The following is a 17,393-nucleotide window of genomic DNA, read 5'->3' as shown; positions in this document are numbered from 1 at the left end:
AGAGAGACTACATAAAGAAGAGCATTGAATTCGAAAATAATGTCCGGGCAAAAACACCTTGTTTATGCCTGATAATTAAGGCGCCGATTTAGGCTGCGGGAGCTTCGTCACTCCAAACAGCTCACTTCCTCTTCACTTCCATCTCCAGCTTGCTATCCCATTAACCAATCCATCCTTCTTATTCTCCCCCGATATTCGGAATCTGCTCTTGTTTCTTCCTATATCTACTCTCTATCCTGATAATCATTTAGCTGGTCGCGAATACCAGCGTTGTCACGATGCCGGGCTTCGATTTCACAAACTACAACCGCAATGCGGCGCTTCATGCCAGGGGTGTTCCCCTTCCCAAGGCCACAAGTACTGGTACAACAATTGTGGGCTGTATCTACGATAAGGGTGTTGTGGTACGGTCCCAAGCGATGCGAGGAGATTCCAAGAGCTGTGACCCAGGAGCTGACTCGAATCGCCATTACAGATTGCAGCAGATACCCGAGCTACCAGCGGTCCTATAGTAGCAGACAAGGTAAAATATACCGATCAGACCGTGTTCATTTTCTTTTCGGAAGGTATCTGACATTCTTTGTCTCTAGAACTGCGAGAAGCTACACTACATCGCGCCGAAGATTTGGTGTGCTGGAGCCGGTACCGCCGCCGATACAGAATTCACCACGGCACTCATCAGCTCCAACGTCGAACTGCACTCGCTATCAACAGGCCGTGATCCCCGTGTGATCACTTGTATGACGATGCTCAAGCAGCACCTCTTCCGCTACCAGGGCCACATCGGAGCGTACCTGGTTGTTGCAGGCGTTGACCCGACCGGCACGGGACTGTACACTGTGCACGCACACGGATCCACAGACAAGCTTCCCTATGTGACAATGGGATCCGGATCGCTGGCTGCGATGTCGGTGTTTGAGTCGACCTGGCAACCAGACCTGGACCGACAGGGTGCCATCGATATCTGCGCCGAGGCAATCAAGGCCGGTATCTTCAACGATTTGGGATCTGGTAGCAATGTCGACGTGTGTGTGATTGAGAAGGACCAGCCCACCCAGCTGCTCCGCAACTACATGAAGCCCAACGAGCGCCCACAGAAGGAGCGCAACTACCGCTTCCCCCGTGGTACCACTGCTTATTTGGACCAGAGGGTTATCAGCAAGGAAGATATGAAGAAATATGTCACGATCGAAACTCTGTCGGGTGATGATAACCTTACTACTGGGGACCGCATGGAAGTTGATACTTAGATTTTCTTGGAGATGCACTGACTGGTGGTCTTCTTGGATTGATTTAATGCACGCATGGGTTTATTCTGTCTCAATACGTTTTCTTTACGATCGTACTTCAGGCAAGACCACGAACGTAATGTTCGTGCAGTTATGCTACAAGGTTTAAAGCAGGTATGGGCAGGACAGGAAATCGGAGTTTCAAAAACTTGATGTATCTCTCATGTAGATTGTAGGCTCGCTTAGCACCCTCTGAGCAAGGGAATATCGAAGCAGGGGTATATCGTATCGCTCTATTTTACAAAACTTTCTTGTGTAGGCTTCCATTCACATACCACATCTACCGCCAGTCAGGCCGCGATTCACCAATCTGAGCCGGAGCAGTAAGCTCTTCAACGACACTAGAGCCTTCAAACTTGCCAACGATCCAAAGAATGTACTCATACTGGGTAGGCGAGACACGGCGACCGTCGCGACGGTACCGCACAACACCAGCATGATACAGGGCCCGCACGAACTCTGGATCCACGGGCCCGCCGTGTCTGCGAAGATACCCGTAGAGCCAATGAACCATATGGAAGGACTGGGACGGAGTCAGGTGCTTGCAGCAGGAGAGAGAAACTGCCAGCTGGTTTATGAGGTCGACCGCAGCATGGGGATCGGGGCATCGGCTGTCTCGTGGGCCTGGGTGGTATCGCACGAGGACTTTGTCATCGGGGTGTGGGATGGGCTGCCAGGCTTTGTGAAGGCTAACTTTAAATGGGGTGTTGTTGTTGAGAAGTCTGAGGATGGGCCAGATGTTATTTGAGTCGCCTGATCGAACAACATTCAGGATCTCTTCAACTGTGGCCGGGTTGGTGAGGTCCATGCGCTGGAACATTTGGTCGAATGTGGTGTGGAAGAGTGTTTGTATTCCCTTATATATGGATGGGTTTGTCCACACTTCTGCTAGGGAGAGCTTGGAGGTTTCCAGTTGTTCGAGGGTTCTGCGGGTGGTTTTGGTAATGGAAGTTTTGCCCTTTTTGTTCAGGGCTAGGAGCAGAAGGCTGTTATATGGGAGATCGAGGTCATGGATTTCCCGCAGGAAGTCCGGGAAGAATGTTCCACTGGTGTCTTGTATCACCGTTTGGTAGAGGTTGAGTAATGAGTAGATCGGCTGGTCCGTTGTTCTTGCACTCTGGTTGTACATGGGCCCAGTGGATCGACCAAGCGTTCGTAGAAGCCAGAGTCGCAAAATGATCTGACGTTGAGTTGAGTGGCTGAGAGGGGCATGCTTGACTTGTGTTTGAACACATGGGAGAGGGAAATCGAACCAGACCTGTGACTTGGCAACAGTTGAAATGACTTCGGCATTCGATAGGCAATCCCGCCATCTTTCAAGCAATTGATTTCTGGAGACCCTGTCTGCTGAAGACGATGCCAATGACTCTGTAACCCGAATGACACAGTCCGCCGCACTGTTCACATCCAGCTGGCTGAAGATCTTGTCTGGAAACGGCAAGCTTGTTTCCGAATCGACTTCCATAGTCTCCAACCAAGCTTGAACCAAAGCAGAAGGCCACTGGCTGCGACTGTCTGCATCGTGGGTTTCGATGATGATTTCCTCGGCAAAGCGAAAGCTGCGAGTGCGTAGGAGCTCTTCAAGCCAAGCATCAACAATATCTCTGTCCAAATCGTGATATCCAAGAATGTTGCAGGACCCAATAGCTTTCCACATTGCCCGATAGTGCTTCAGCAAAGCTTTATGGTCCCATGTTCCCAGAGTCTTGTTTCGTTCGACAATAATATTCGGCAAAGCGGTAATGATCAGACAGATCTCATCAGTTGAAATCAACCCCAGCTCTAAGGCACGATTAATCGCATTCAAAACAGCGGTTCGCTTGCCGCGTTTCTTTTTCGTTCGAACGAAGATTTCGACAGCTGCGGCGTAATTTCCCGATCCCCGGGTATTCAGGAACGGATCATCCAAGAAGGCAATTGCTTCTGTAAGGTCTGGGTCTGGGCGAGCAAGTAACCGCTCGAATATCTGCCGGCTGTATCGGGGCTCCCGGTGGAGGTCAATTCTCAACCGACGAGTGAAATCCCTTGCATCTTCAATGCCCCAATTATTCCCATCCAAGAATTCTTTGAGAATTTGCTCGCGCGTAGCTTGGTCTGACTTGTTGAGGTATGATGCAGGAGCATGCGTAGTCTGAAATTCGCTGGGTTCGGGTTGAGGCTCCGGGTTCTGGGAGAAGGAGAAAGGTACTTCGGGAAGGCCCATAGAATGATCGGCAACACCTTCAAGAACAATTAGCGGATTCTCAAAATAATTTTTGTGTCTTGTAATACATACTCTGGGTTTCGAATGGTGCTCTCTGCCACGGATGGTCGGTCCATTTCATATGTTCCCTCCCATTGCGGCCAAACAAACACGCGATATCTTCAGCCGGTCCCCCTCCTATGCTTGCCAGAGCAGTGTTCCTTCGTTTTGCTAGGCGTCGACGTGCTTCCAATGGTCCGGGAACACAGCTCCCATGGCGCCGTTGACCGTTGGCGAAGCGACGAAACGTGGCTGCGAGTAGGTCATCACTGATCCAGAGATGGTCAAGTGTTGGAGTAGCTGGAGGCTTGAGAGCATGCCTATAGGCATGTCTGCCGAAAGACATGGGATTGGCTATGGCATGTGCAGGCCAATTGTTGTCTTAGGCGTGTCGCAAGCACTTGGCATCAACTTTCGCATGGCGGCTTTCCGATTCTTGGCATGCTGACTAATCTCCGCGACGCTCCAGACGAGTCAACGGGCCAATCCTTGGACCGCTATTATCACCTGTCTACAACATACATATGTCCACGTCTTTTTTTATCCATAGCAGTTGTTGTCACCATTCTTCTCTTGTTTTAATTATTCTACTGATTTTATGTCTAACCTATATCCATGTCATCTTATGCCATTTAATCGTTCAAAGCCGAATTTGTTTTGGACGCTGTTTATCAAATGATTGTATACCAATATAGGTATAGAAATGGTTTCATATAGAAGATAAAAGAAAGCACTTGGAATCATGAACACAACACCAATGCAATGCAATGCATGCAAAATCTTGCCCACCAATGGTATCACATGCTAATCATCTGAGAGAGGACATAATGGAACGGTGTGATAAAACGTAAGACGGTCATGACGAGGAAGCGGGGAGATAATAGGAAGTCAGGAAGCGGTTTTGAGTTCATTAGGAAGAGGTTTCCGTCCTGTCACCACATAAAAGTCCATATAAGCATGGATACTCCGGTCCTGTATACTTCTCCTCACATCAACAAGGAAGACTTCAATCTCAGGTTTCGACCACCCAAGTTCAAGAAAAGGTTTATATGACCACCCTGACAAAGCATCGAGCCAATTGCTCTCACTCCAGGCGCCGATGGCTTTTAGCTTCTCGTCTTCCGGCCAGGGGTTTATGGGGATTTTGGAGAGTCGTTGTTCAACGTCGACGAATCCTATATCTTTCATCCACTGTGCAATCCGGTGGGCAATTCGGAATTGCCTGGGTGGGTCGGACTGACGGCCCGAACGCACACTAAGATCTACCCAGTCGTGGATGGCGTATGCACTGTATCCTCCGTCTAGGTTTTCGGGGGGCATTGTGCCATCGTCACATTTTGGTTTGGGGTCAAGCTCGTGACATTCCATGTATGCCCCGGGTTTGAGGTGTTTGAATGCCTGTCGTAGTACCCGTCTGAATGATGGCAGGGATCCAGTCATGTGGCCGGTATGAATCAAATCAAAATGGTCACTGTCCCACATCCACTCTTCTTCAGTGGCATCATCAACCAGGAAATGGACGTTGGGCGGTACTTCGGTTGGCTGCACTGGGGATAAGTCTGTCCCTATTATTTCGGCATTTGGAAACACGGCCGCTGCAAGAAAATTTGAGATCAGACAGGAACTTCGAGGTTGGAGCAGTTTATCATACCCATATCCATTGGCCATATCCCGGAGCCAGTACCAATATCAAGAATCCTCTTTGGGTCTCGCAGTGGAGCATGGAATACCTTTCCGCCCATCGCAAGTTTGAACATATGATGTTGCATGTCTAGACGATCTAATTCCCGTTCATCATTGGGGTATACATAAGCTAAACCATTGAATTAGCATGCTGTATGGGATCTGACAGAGCCGGAATTGCAAACACACCTCCCTCGTGATACTTGTGATAGGTTCTTCCATTCTCGACAGGATAATCGGTTACACTGTCAGTCAATGACTGTGTATCACTGTTATGATATGGTCAGTTACGCCAGTCTTTGATTGGGAAATGGAATAAGAAGCGAGAAGGGCCAATGGAGGTATTATTACCTGTCATCATCAAATACCTGCATCATTTTACGTTAGCAACAAGAACATCGATCAAGTCAAATGGCCACCAGAATATCAATAACTGTAGGATATCGACATGGTGACCATATTCCAGAGAAACAAACTTACCGGACGCATATTACTCATGATCACCTCGTTCTCAACGGGATCAAATAGCAAGTATCAGTGCGTTCTGCAGGAAGGCAGGCTATTCTTTGAAGTGGAATCAAATATAAAGCTATACTCGTATACTCGTATAGTCCGTTTCAAGTCCCAATATAACGGTAAGACTCAAACTGCAAATCCAGACATAATTGAAAGAGGGGAAGAGCCCGACAGCTTGGGTTAAGTTATAATCTGGCAGGACGGGACCCGACAACTATAATTCAGCGTAAGATCGACATTATCCAAAAAGCAAAAGCAAAGCCCGATAAGTGGAGCTCTAGTTCGTGTGTAAAAAAGTAACTAAGTATTAAAGAGATACCCAGGCGCTTCAGGCGTGAAATTTGAAAGCGGAAATACGGAGTACGGAGTACCCATGTAATGTTTCTGTTTTTGGGGATTTTGAGGGAAGATGATTGGATAGAATCAATTTCAATTTTTATTTTTTTTAATTCATTTTCTGAACATTTTATTTTTTTTCTATATTCAAGATTACAAAAAGAAAAAAAAAGATTTCTAAGTCATAAAAGTCAGAATCTTTGGTATATTCTTCTCCCAAGTCAGATCCAAAGGACTCTTTTTCCGGTTTCCGGTTTTCTTGACATGGGATCCTAGCAAATGTCGGAACCAAGAAAATTATTTTGATGGGGGGTCGATCGACCAATAAAGGTGGGTTCCGCCTAGCTGGGAGTATGCAACCCGCCCAAGCCACGGGCCGCCTTCAACCTTCCTGCTGGGATTTTCCCTTTACATTTCTTTAGATTTGATTCCCTACTGCAGAATCCTAGGAATAGTCGGTATGCTATTCCTTGTTTTCTTAGAAAAACGAAAGGTAAAATGGATTGACCCCCGTATAGATGTACTGTTGGGATCTTACATCTCAACATGAGTGCATATAATCTGTAACTTAACTTGTTAGTCATTGCATATATCGTCCAGGTTTATTTCTTGATTTGAACAAGTGTCGGATTTATTCCGGAATATTTACGGAGTGCTGTATAATGCTTGCATGCTCGCAGTTTCTATTCTTTTTTCTCTGCCTCATTCGGCCCGAATAGATAGACTCCTACCTTATTTAGGTCTCGCGGTGGGAAAAGAGGAGGTGATCCGTCAGATTTAGCGTCACTTAGGGGAAAGTCTGGGCTTTCCAAATTGCTCCCAGAAAAAAAGGAGGGGCACATGGGATCTGGGAAATGCATCACGGAACATGCACGGAGTAGAATAGTTTCCGGTTCTCCGGGTCTGCATATTCACGTCTTTTTCTACTCCGTACTCTTACTTCGTATAAATATACGAAGTACAACATATGATTTATATTGCTTCGCTTCACTCCGCAACAAAGTATCTAAGTAACAATCCCAAACTTCGGGGCCTGGTAATATTCTGTGCTCTTGTGCAAGTATTAATAAAAAAAAGAGCGTGGTTCTAAGAGCATATATAGACGGAAAGCACAAACGTGCCCAGGCGTTTCCCACAAAAAACCAAAGTTACAAATGTACCAAATCCTCTGTACCCGGAGTACACCGAATTAAAAAGCTGCTATGTTATTATTCGGAGAGAAAGAGGAAAAAAGAAAACACGTCAACCCTGCAGATAGAATCCCAAGCACAGCATCCCTGCAGCCGTCCCAGAAATAATAATCTCGAAGCCATGGAGTCGGGTTCCCATCTAAAGGGAACATCCCGGGAATTTATTGTTTTTAAGTCAAAACAACCTTGAAATTCTCCCGGACCCGGCGACCAGGAAAGTTGGTCGGTTCCAACGTGTCGGTAACGGCCCCAGAATTTTCGAACTACCTTCTTTAATTTTCAGTCAGGTCATTTTTTTACTTAATTACCTAGGTACTTTAATACAATTTTTTTTTTCGGTTAAACTCTGCGTCTCCGATACTACATAAGTACAACAGTAAATGCGTGCTTTGGTGTTTACCGAATCACAATCATGAACTTTTAAATTGTCGCTCCGCAGCGGAGCAGTTTAGGAGTGGAGTCCTTGGCGGTTTATCTCTTTTGAGATCCTTGCTTTAGTCGCTGACATTTAAAAGTACCCACTATATGCGGAACTTGTACAGAGTGCTGGGGTTTCTTTCATGTGGGGAGATAGGAAATTGGAAATTACAGGGTCTATTTGAGTGTTTACCACCGAACAGCTCCGAATACATGTACGCCCAAGCCAAGATGCATATTACGCAATATCCAAGACGTTGATGGCGAGATAAAGGTTGCATCCGAGCCCAAGAAACCACGTACTCACTTTACTATATTCACTAGGCTACTTTGTATGTATCTAGTGCCTAGCGGCTAGAATTGTGCATTGGCAAGTTCAGCTAGCGAATTCGGATTGGACCCTAGGAGGAAGAGCAAGTGACAGGCGTGCTAAGCAAATATATGCAGCGTGAATCACCCTGAGCTGCAACTTGTTCTGTCCTCGGTTAATTCCGACTATATGCGCCTGGAAGCATGTGCCTGATTCCATTCTTGACAACTCATCGATGTTGTACTTTTAAAATAGTGTAAGTCTAATGGAAGTATTTCGGAGTCAAATAAGATATACGACTTGTGTTATCCTTGACAGCGTGCATACAATCCAACCCATCCAACTTAGAGCTTTCGTTACATCTACTTGATACAACGTGTCTGCATATAAAACAGTTGCCTGCTGGGAAAATGGTAGACCGCTCGAATAATTTCACAGATATTTATTCCCAGATGATATCACTAGGTTTTATTGGCTGCGGGTGAGGAATATCTGTCTATCCGCAAGAATTATCAAGGCAACCTTTTGAGCGGCTTGTGGGTTGCAATAGGGATGCACGACAATACAAAAACAAAAATTAAAATAAGAAACTTCCTATTTAAAATTTCCTATCTAACACCCAAGAAATCCACTAACTAACACCCAAGAAAGCCATCGTGTTGTGCACGGTGCGGGGTGAATTGTTCACAGAAATGATCGGCTACAAAAGGTCCACACAGTCCAATTCAAGGTCTCAAGGAAAAACCTTTGAACCCACGTTTCACGCCTTTGTACATTGGGAATGAAATTTTCAAAAAGAACACATCGCTCAAGTAAAGTGAAAAAGAAAATATTTGGAATTGGGGCTGTGAATCATTTAGTAAAATATCAATTTGACTAGCCACGGGTGTAGGCCAGGTGCCCAATCGGCACAGCTCATTAGGCAAAGGTGTGTGCGCACAACTGTCAGATGCAAGCGAAACGTAGATCATGCACGTCTACAGTTGCTATAGAGAGGGAAATTATCCCAACACCGCTACCATCCATCAATAACGGGTTAGTGTTAAAATGTTGAAGCTATTGTCAGTGCTGACTTGCCTTTTACGGCCTGGTCTTATTCAAAAAAATAATTCCTTTCATTCTACTCGCGCTCTAGAACCTTTATTAACTCTCCAAGACGGCCTAAATGATCAATCGGTAGGCAAGTTGTATCCACTGGTGTGAGGCTTATTGGTGGGAAAGTTTCCGTCCTATCAAACTATCTTTGTGAACCAAATAACGGATGGGATGTTCGTTGGACGCAGTATAGTAGATTGGAATACTCAGTACATATGTTACATATAATGAACAGTATTTGTATATGTATATCGCTTTGCTTGTTGTCTCTAATTCCCAGATCTATTTTATCTGCTTATGCGCAACTCTTTTCAGGGGACAATATATTATCAGACAACTCTTACAGTTGCGTTGTCGTTCTATTGTGTCTTCCGTGATGATTGGTCGATCGTGACTCAATATCAAATACGTGCTTTCCATGGATGTCTTCAACCTATGTCTTAAGGGATGTATTACTTCTTTCGACACGGGATTGAGTTAAACTTGGCAGGCTGTAAGGTTTGATTTGTTTCACCTATGGAAGTCTTTTTTTGTAGAAGTTGCGGTCAAAAAAGGACAGTGCAGAGATCCTAAAGTGGATATATAAATTAACGTTTTTGCGTGTTTTAGTCATCTAATATATAACTCAAGTAAAAATTCTACAAGATGTAATATGTACACTATTGTCCTAGTTACTAGAATGATAACAATATCGACCAATAAACCATTTAAATCCATTGATAAATGGGATTAGTCGTGAATAGCTTACTTCCTAATTGGGTTATATTGATACGGCACGGATAAATTAAAATCCGACATGACGCACCTTGTGACCTGGACGACTTGAAATGCAGTTCAGCAAAGCTTTGGGGAGGAGTATTCTGCAAATATCATCTGGGAGTAATACTGAACATTCTGCATTTTGTTTATTTCATGTTTTTTCTCATTGAATCTCCGAGGGCGGGGTACTAAAACACCACTTTGAGTGCTGATGCGCGACGCGTAGACCCTCATCAGACAAAAGTCCCGGAAACTTGCCGCATGATTCTGCATTTAAATAATTTGGCTTACAATGGTGCGCCAAACACCAGCCCGCTCCACGCGGAGCAGGGCGACCCCCTCCGGTCAACTTAAACGCCAGAGACATACAGATGATCCTGCTACAGATGTCTATCAAGAACTGTTGGAGGAGGCTGAAGCTAGGGACCCCGAGCAATTTGCCTCGGACAGACCAATCAAGAGGCGCAAGGCTGGGCATATGAAAGCGATCCCCGTGGGATTAGGTGTCTCGGAACAAACGCATCGGGATGCAGAAGCAAATAAGGATAGCACCCAACCAGTGCAAACGGTTTACGATTCGTCGACATCAGAAGAGTCAGATGTTGACTGGGAAGATGTTGAATTACAGCAGCCGTCTCAGTCCTTGGTGGATAGACGCTTCGCGTCTCAGGACGGCGACGAGATGCTCCAGATCACACTAGAGCAGGAACCCGAGACGCACAAAAGAGCAGTCCAAAGAAGGAAGCCCTTGAATGGAGCCGAGAGAAAAGCCAGATTGGATGTGCACAAATGTCATGTTCTTTGCCTCCTAGGCCACGTTCAGTTGCGCAACATATGGTGCAACGACGAGGAATTACAGGTGAGCGTTGGTCTGCTTTGCCATATAAACTGGGACCTAACATAATCATAGGAGTTTCTCAAGAAGACGCTGCCTAGAAAAGTAATTGCTCTTCTTCACCCAGATGAGGGTAAACCACGTCATAGCAGATCCACCACGTTTATGGACGGTCTCAACCAGGCTGCAGATGTCTTTACACGCAGATTTCGGGTTACAAAACCAGGAATGAAACGGGCCCACTGGGCTGAAGATGAATCGCAATTGAAGCAGAAATTGGTATCCTTGACAAGTTTTCCATCAATAATAATTCACTGACCCGAATATATAGGAGTCCATCATGGCGAATGCTGAGGTCTTCTTATCCAAAGGAGATTTCCGAACCCAAGCGAAGACAATGGAAGGATCCCGAGATTTCGGGGCCCAGCTATTCTGTGCCCTGTTGCGGTCTGTAGCCGTAGAGGCGAGACTTGTATGCTCATTGCAACCTTTGCCATTTTCTGGCACTGTGAAAGACATGACGCCGTCTAAACCGAAGAATCAATATATCGTGATATCCTCAGATGACCCTGGATCCTCAACAGATGAACCCAATAAGAGTGAAAAATCACCTACAGCTTCAAGGCCTCGACGGATTGGACAGCCCAAATTCACACCCTCGCGTCCTCCTCAACCAAAATACCATTCAGGCATGTGACTTCCAGTGGCTGAGAGTCTACGCCTAACTAACATCCGTAGCCCCGATCCCGACCCCGCGAGAGTCGTCATTTCCGGTATTCTGGGTGGAAGCTTTCAACAACGCTGCACAAAAATGGGTTCCAATTGACCCTGTCGTAACGAAATCCCTTGCTAAACCTTCGAAATTTGAACCGCCAGCGAGCGATCCGTTAAACTTGATGAATTATGTGGTTGCTTTCGAGGATGACGCCTCCGCAAGAGACGTCACTCGTCGCTATGTAAAAGCGTTTAATGCAAAGACGCGGAAACTCCGCGTGGAAGTCACACGGAATGGCGAGGAGTGGTGGGATAAGGCACTAAAGGCCTATGAAAAGCCTTTCTTCGAGGACCGGGATGAAGCAGAGATTAGTGAACTAACATCCAAATCGGCGGCCGAGCCCATGCCACGCAATATACAGGACTTCAAGGACCATCCCGTCTATGCGATTGAGCGACACGTCCGTCGCAGTGAAGTGATCCATCCCAAACGAATCATTGGGCACGTGGGGTTAGGAAAAAGCACAGCACGGAGTGAGATATCAGAACCCGTTTATCGTCGGTCTGACCTGCATATTGTGCGAAGCTCCGATAAATGGTATCGCCTTGGGCGGGATGTCAGAGTGGGCGAGCAGCCTCTCAAGCGTGTTGCTGCAAGTCGAAACAAGGGCGGGGGCTTCAGTGATGACGAAGATGAAGAGCCCCAAGAGACTGCATTATACGCCGAGTTCCAGACAGACATCTACGTCCCACCGCCGGTAGTTCAGGGAAGAATTCCGAAGAACGCATATGGAAACCTCGATGTATATGTGCCTAGTATGGTTCCGTCTGGCGGAGTTCACATTAAACGGCCGGAGGCAGTTCGAGCTGCTCGAATCCTTGGCATTGACTATGCCGACGCAGTCACTGGATTTGACTTCAGAGGCCGTCGCGGGACGGCTGTACTCGGGGGAATTGTTATTGCCGCCGAGTATCAGGAGGCGCTTGAGGAAGTTTTGAGGGGTCTCGAAGATGAGAGGCGGCATGCTGCACTGGAGGCAAGAACTGCGGAGGTCCTGCGGTTCTGGAGGCTCTTCTTGATGAAGCTGAGGATCGCGGAAAGAGTCAAGGAGTATGCTAGCGATGATGAAGAACCACAGCTTGATGAAGAAATGGGAGTTGAAGATTATGGTGGTGGTTCCATTCCCGAACCAGACCAACCAGCCACAAGCCCACCTCTGAATGCTAAGGGAAAGGGCAAAATGGTACATGATCACCATTTACCTGAGGACTACACAGAAAGAGAAATCGAACCGTCACTGGAAGAAGAGCATCACACTCTAGGAGGGGGATTTATTGCCGATGATCATGATCCAGCTCCAGACCCGGTGGAACCCCCCAAACCTACGCCTTTGCCGATGAACCCGACATCGATTCCTGAGAGTATTGCGAGGAGGAAAGCGTCGAAAATGCCTCGTTACTCACTGGTGGTTGTCCCAAACCATGGCTCAAACCCGACATCTGTACCCCAAGTCCTCGCAGGATCATCTGACCAAGTTCCTATCGCAGTAGATTCATCCACAAATGCTGGATCCAACTCCGCAAGTGTGGTCACTATCTCTCGGCCACCGTCACCAGTGCCTAATTATGATTCTGATAGCGAGATCGAGAAGGGATCTTTGCTTTCTGAGGACCCTGAAGATGAGGATGCAATTCCCGAATGGTTGATGTCTGATGAGGAATAATTAGACCTGTTTTATCTTAACTGTATAGAGAATAAAATATTCAAATAAAAAGAACCAAACTGTTATTAAGACTGCCTTTGATAACCGCTTCACCATCACTCATACTCGATTTGGTACAACCCTACAATCTGTTTTTGGCTTATGTAGTCTAATTTCGCTGCCTCCTTCAACAGCCCGGCCGGGCTAGCTCAATCGGTAGAGCGTAAGACTCTTAATCTTAAGGCTGCGGGTTCGACCCCCGCGTTCGGCTATTCCTAAAAACCAAACCTGAGATTTCTTTTTTTGCTCTTTGTTAATTTCTTTTTTTTTATAATTGCTTTAGTCGGGATAAAACAGTCCAAATAGGAATAATTGCATTGTTTGTCTCGTGTCATTACTGGACTCCATTGTAAATGCAGTCGAAACTATAACGCACGTACCAAGTCGATATTAGCGACGCGTCGACGCGAACTGCCTCAGGCATTGGCTAACGTCATATCATTTAAATTTAGGCTCCAGTCCAATATCTCAAAGCCTGAACCATTGCTGTTGCGATGAAAGAACTGCATGAGTCTAAAGATCTGCCAGAGACCCCTCGAAATCAGTTCCGTGCTCCAAGAACGCCCAGTACACGAGGTCTTCCAACTGCCACAAAAGCCACCGCACGGAAACGATCACCACACTCATTGACATCCACGAGCACTCGTAACCGAACATCGCTGTCACGAGTTCAGTCTACTCTCACACAGATTGACTTCGTGACACAGCCTACACCTTCGATTGACGACCAGCTTAGCTACATTGACGAAAATAAACGTCGCGAGACGCAAGACACAACTGAGCATCCAAATGTAGATGATGAGTCGGATAAGGATTCGGACTATCTTCCTGCTCCGCCAGTTCGGTCGGCTCGTATCTCGAAATTCAAGATGAGCGAACGAGAACGCGATTCGGATGAACGACCGCAGAAGCGGAAGAGCTTGGGAGTTGCCAATCGAGATACACACCCAAGTCATAGACCACGGAAGAGCGAAACACCAAGGGCGAGTGTTCGTCCGAGAGGTGGTCGAAAATCCCTGGAGAAGTCGGCAACCAAACGGGACAAGACATTGACTCAGATGGACTTTGTACGACGTTACATTACCATCGATGATGACGACGACGATGTGAACATGGGATATATCCAGCCGACACCACAGAAGAAGGATATAAAAAAAGAGAAGACTGAAAATGCGCCCAACTCGAACCAATCAAAGCCTACGAAGCGTCAGACCCCCGCCAAACGGAAGCACAGAGTGTTTGAAGAAGAGCTGGATCTCTCAACCGGGGAACCTATATCTCAACAAAAAGATGCACAAGAGTCAAATGCTGGAAGTGGAGCTGAGGGCGAACGGGTATCTACAGCTCCTGTTACACCGCGGAAGCTTAGGACACGCGAGATACCTTCTTCACAGACACCAGAAAGCCCCGGTCTTGCTATCATAACCTCATCTCAATTCCGTAGCGCTACTCGATCTCCTTTAAAACGGAGACCGTTAAAACTCACCGATAATCCCATACAATCTATCAAAGAAGAACCCCCGGAGGTTCGGCGTGTGGTCGATGATTCACAAGTCCATGGGGGCGATTCCCCAAGCATCTATAACACCTTGAACCACCCAACTCCTATTGAGCAATTCCCTTCGTCTGCACCTCCGACGGAGTCGACTGACCAGGAATTCCCCACTGAATCAAACGATAACTCGAGAAATGAGCCTACTAAGAGGGAGAGGACAGTCATCTATGAAACGGATGCGGACTCAGATTACGGAGACTTTGAGGACAACCTCGACATAGGTTCCGTGACACCAACCCCGAAGAAAAGACAACAAGCAAACGATCCACTGGACGGATCACAGGCGAACCAACACAGCCCAGAATCACCCCAGGATTATTCCCAAGACCTTCCTCTACCAGCTGTTCAATCGAGCCCTGGATTGGATGATGCCCCTCCATCCGAAGGTCTAATGTCTGATGCCTCAATTTACTATCAAAGAATGCATGCAGCTACACAATTCCCGCATGAGCCAATCCCCATGCTGAATACACAGAAGATGTCTGAGCTTTTCCCTCACGGAGGCAGCACCCAGTACCCAAATCTGGAGCCATGGAAGCCTTCTGTTCCAAAACAGGCACCGGTGCTATCGTCACAGATACAGACACAGACCCAAGAAGGCGACAAAGAGTCTACAGAAATGGTTCCCGAGTCGTCACCCATTCGGGAACAAGAACGTGAAGTCGAGCTGGGCGATGGTTCGTTCCGACGACCTCGGGTCCCTGGATCAGTGGTCCAAGTTGAGTCCTCCCAGGCGGTCGACCGAGATCCTCAATGGCAGGGCCGAGTACTCTCTCGCAGCCAACTTCTTACATCAAGCGTCATGGAGAGCATTCCGCTTCCGAACTTTTGGATGGGGAGTCAGGATAGTGTAGGAGAGCCTTATAGCTTACCTGAAGGATGAAATTGTTTCTGAGGTTATCGTTTAATAAATTATGAATTATGGATGCTTACATATTATTAAATATTACTACTACATATATTATCACAATCCTTTTGTCAATTTGAACGTTGAAGGTAGATTTTGAAGATCGTCGCAAGCGGGGCGGTCGGGCCATGGGTGAGCGCGGAGCTGCAACCTTGTGTTTCCATTCGACCCTCTTTTCCTTCTTGCAACTTCCCAATCATGGATATCGCATACGATCACATCCTAGAGGAGGCATACTCCAACGAAGACAGGGCTTCTGACTCCAAGCCCCAAGAACCCAACGCCAATCTCAACGATGAGCTTCAAGAGACCTTCCGTGCCTTCTCCAACAGTCCGTGGGGCTCCCGAATTGGAGGACTATGGGACAATGTACGCAAACAGGGAGAAACATACTACGAAGGTGCTCGCCAGGAGTACGCAGCTGCCAGCGAGGAAGCCGTGAAAGGATTTTCAGACCTTAAGGAAACACTCGCCGATCGGACAAAGGGGTTGTCTCTCAGCACAGCTGCCTTGACGGGGAGTGGTGAGGGACAAAGTGATGCAACCGCCACACCCAAGGCTGTAGCCGAAGGAGAATCTAGCGACAAGGGTGAAGGCGCTAGCGCCAGTGGGGAAAGCTTTATTGCCCGGTTGAAGGCAGAAGCCGCTCGACGACTGAAGGAGATTGAGAAGGCAGAAGAAGCAGCCGATGAAGCGATTCTGCGATTCGGAATGAACATCGGCCAGAAGCTGCGCGAAGCTGTTAGCATTTTGCCCCCTGATGCCGATGAGTCCGGCAAGCTTCTTTTCGAGAGCAAGGATGCCGAAGGAAAGCGGGTCATTCATGCCACACGGTTTGAGGCACAGCTGCACGTTATTCATTCGAATCTGGAAAGCTTCAGCAAGGACCCGGTCAGCGACGAGTGGCCTGCGTTTAAAAAGGAATTCAATGTCGAGGTCAAGACCGATGAGATCGCCGCCGATTTAGAGAAATACCCCGAGCTCCGTTCCGCCATGGAGAAGCTCGTGCCGGAGAAGGTGGAATACGTGGAATTCTGGACTCGTTACTACTTCTTGCGTCTCGTCGTGGAGACCGAGGAAAAGAAGCGCAAAGAACTTTTGAAGGGTATATTGACTCCATCACTCCGGTGATTTTTGTATTCTGTTCTAACCATTTCTACGTTACAGGTGCCAATGCCGAAGATGAAGAAGAAGTCGGCTGGGACGACGACTCTGACTCCGAGTCCCAGTCTCCTTCTACTCCCCAGGTCCCCTCCGGTGCCCAGACTCTTGCTCCCATCAAAGAAACCCAGAAAGCCGAGCCTCGCCGATCAAACGACCAGCACTCCCAGGCCGACAGCGAATCTAGCTATGACGTGGTGAGTGGCGCTGCTAGCCGCACACCTGGTAGTCCCAAGGAGAAGAGCCCCACCGCTGCGAAGGCAGACGACGAGAGCGACGAAGACTGGGAGTAACTCACCTGTCTCTTTTCAAGGACGCATCGGCAAGAGTATCTAAGTTAGTTCCGAGGGCACCTGTCTATACCATATACCCCCCGAGAGCGTGATCTTGCTACTACGCCAACTTAGGCAGGGCCAATTGCCCGCTGGAGATCTGCTTTGGTTGGAGTTTAGGAATGTTGGGTCTGTTATTTTTGGCGTTTCGGGCTTTCTCTCTCATTTTATTCCCGGCTCTGTTTTTTGCAACTTGCTTTCAGCGAGCGATTGTATCTGTCTATGCGGTTGATATCTGAATACGCACGCCATTCCTTCTATCTACATAGTCTTCTAACACGGGGGGTTT

At 47.3% G+C, this 17,393-nt stretch overlaps 6 protein-coding genes across 6 annotated transcripts; 4 read left to right on the top strand and 2 right to left on the bottom strand.

Moving 5' to 3' along the window:
- Nucleotides 1-278: 278 nt before the first annotated feature.
- Nucleotides 279-1,250, top strand: pup1 (proteasome core particle subunit beta 2; the record flags this gene model as incomplete). Its single annotated transcript, XM_040789826.1, has 3 exons — nucleotides 279-404; nucleotides 476-523; nucleotides 591-1,250. 3 exons carry the CDS (start codon nucleotides 279-281, stop codon nucleotides 1,248-1,250), a joined length of 834 nt encoding a protein of 277 aa, XP_040646779.1.
- Nucleotides 1,251-1,569: 319 nt separating this feature from the next.
- On the bottom strand, nucleotides 1,570-3,877 carry PGRI_021120 (uncharacterized protein; the record flags this gene model as incomplete). The annotated part of the gene is made up of 2 exons (XM_040789825.1): nucleotides 1,570-3,509; nucleotides 3,565-3,877. 2 exons carry the CDS (start codon nucleotides 3,875-3,877, stop codon nucleotides 1,570-1,572), a joined length of 2,253 nt encoding a protein of 750 aa, XP_040646778.1.
- A 542-nt stretch (nucleotides 3,878-4,419) lies between these two features.
- On the bottom strand, nucleotides 4,420-5,288 carry PGRI_021110 (class I SAM-dependent methyltransferase; the record flags this gene model as incomplete). The annotated part of the gene is made up of 2 exons (XM_040789824.1): nucleotides 4,420-5,126; nucleotides 5,183-5,288. The coding sequence occupies 2 exons, from the start codon at nucleotides 5,286-5,288 to the stop codon at nucleotides 4,420-4,422; spliced, it is 813 nt and encodes a 270-aa protein (XP_040646777.1).
- A 4,841-nt stretch (nucleotides 5,289-10,129) lies between these two features.
- PGRI_021100 (uncharacterized protein) lies at nucleotides 10,130-13,110 on the top strand (the record flags this gene model as incomplete). Its single annotated transcript, XM_040789823.1, has 4 exons — nucleotides 10,130-10,696; nucleotides 10,748-10,951; nucleotides 11,004-11,334; nucleotides 11,411-13,110. The coding sequence occupies 4 exons, from the start codon at nucleotides 10,130-10,132 to the stop codon at nucleotides 13,108-13,110; spliced, it is 2,802 nt and encodes a 933-aa protein (XP_040646776.1).
- A 533-nt stretch (nucleotides 13,111-13,643) lies between these two features.
- PGRI_021090 (uncharacterized protein) lies at nucleotides 13,644-15,587 on the top strand (the record flags this gene model as incomplete). Its single annotated transcript, XM_040789822.1, has 1 exon — nucleotides 13,644-15,587. One exon carries the CDS (start codon nucleotides 13,644-13,646, stop codon nucleotides 15,585-15,587), a length of 1,944 nt encoding a protein of 647 aa, XP_040646775.1.
- A 222-nt stretch (nucleotides 15,588-15,809) lies between these two features.
- PGRI_021080 (BSD domain-containing protein) lies at nucleotides 15,810-17,065 on the top strand (the record flags this gene model as incomplete). Its single annotated transcript, XM_040789821.1, has 2 exons — nucleotides 15,810-16,716; nucleotides 16,779-17,065. The coding sequence occupies 2 exons, from the start codon at nucleotides 15,810-15,812 to the stop codon at nucleotides 17,063-17,065; spliced, it is 1,194 nt and encodes a 397-aa protein (XP_040646774.1).
- Between the last annotated feature and the right edge of the window lie 328 nt (nucleotides 17,066-17,393).

This window comes from Penicillium griseofulvum (assembly GCF_001561935.1).
Source record: "Penicillium griseofulvum strain PG3 chromosome Unknown contig_80, whole genome shotgun sequence".
In the NCBI taxonomy this organism is placed as follows: Eukaryota; Fungi; Ascomycota; class Eurotiomycetes; order Eurotiales; family Aspergillaceae; genus Penicillium; species Penicillium griseofulvum.
This window is presented reverse-complemented; position numbering and strand designations above follow the sequence as displayed.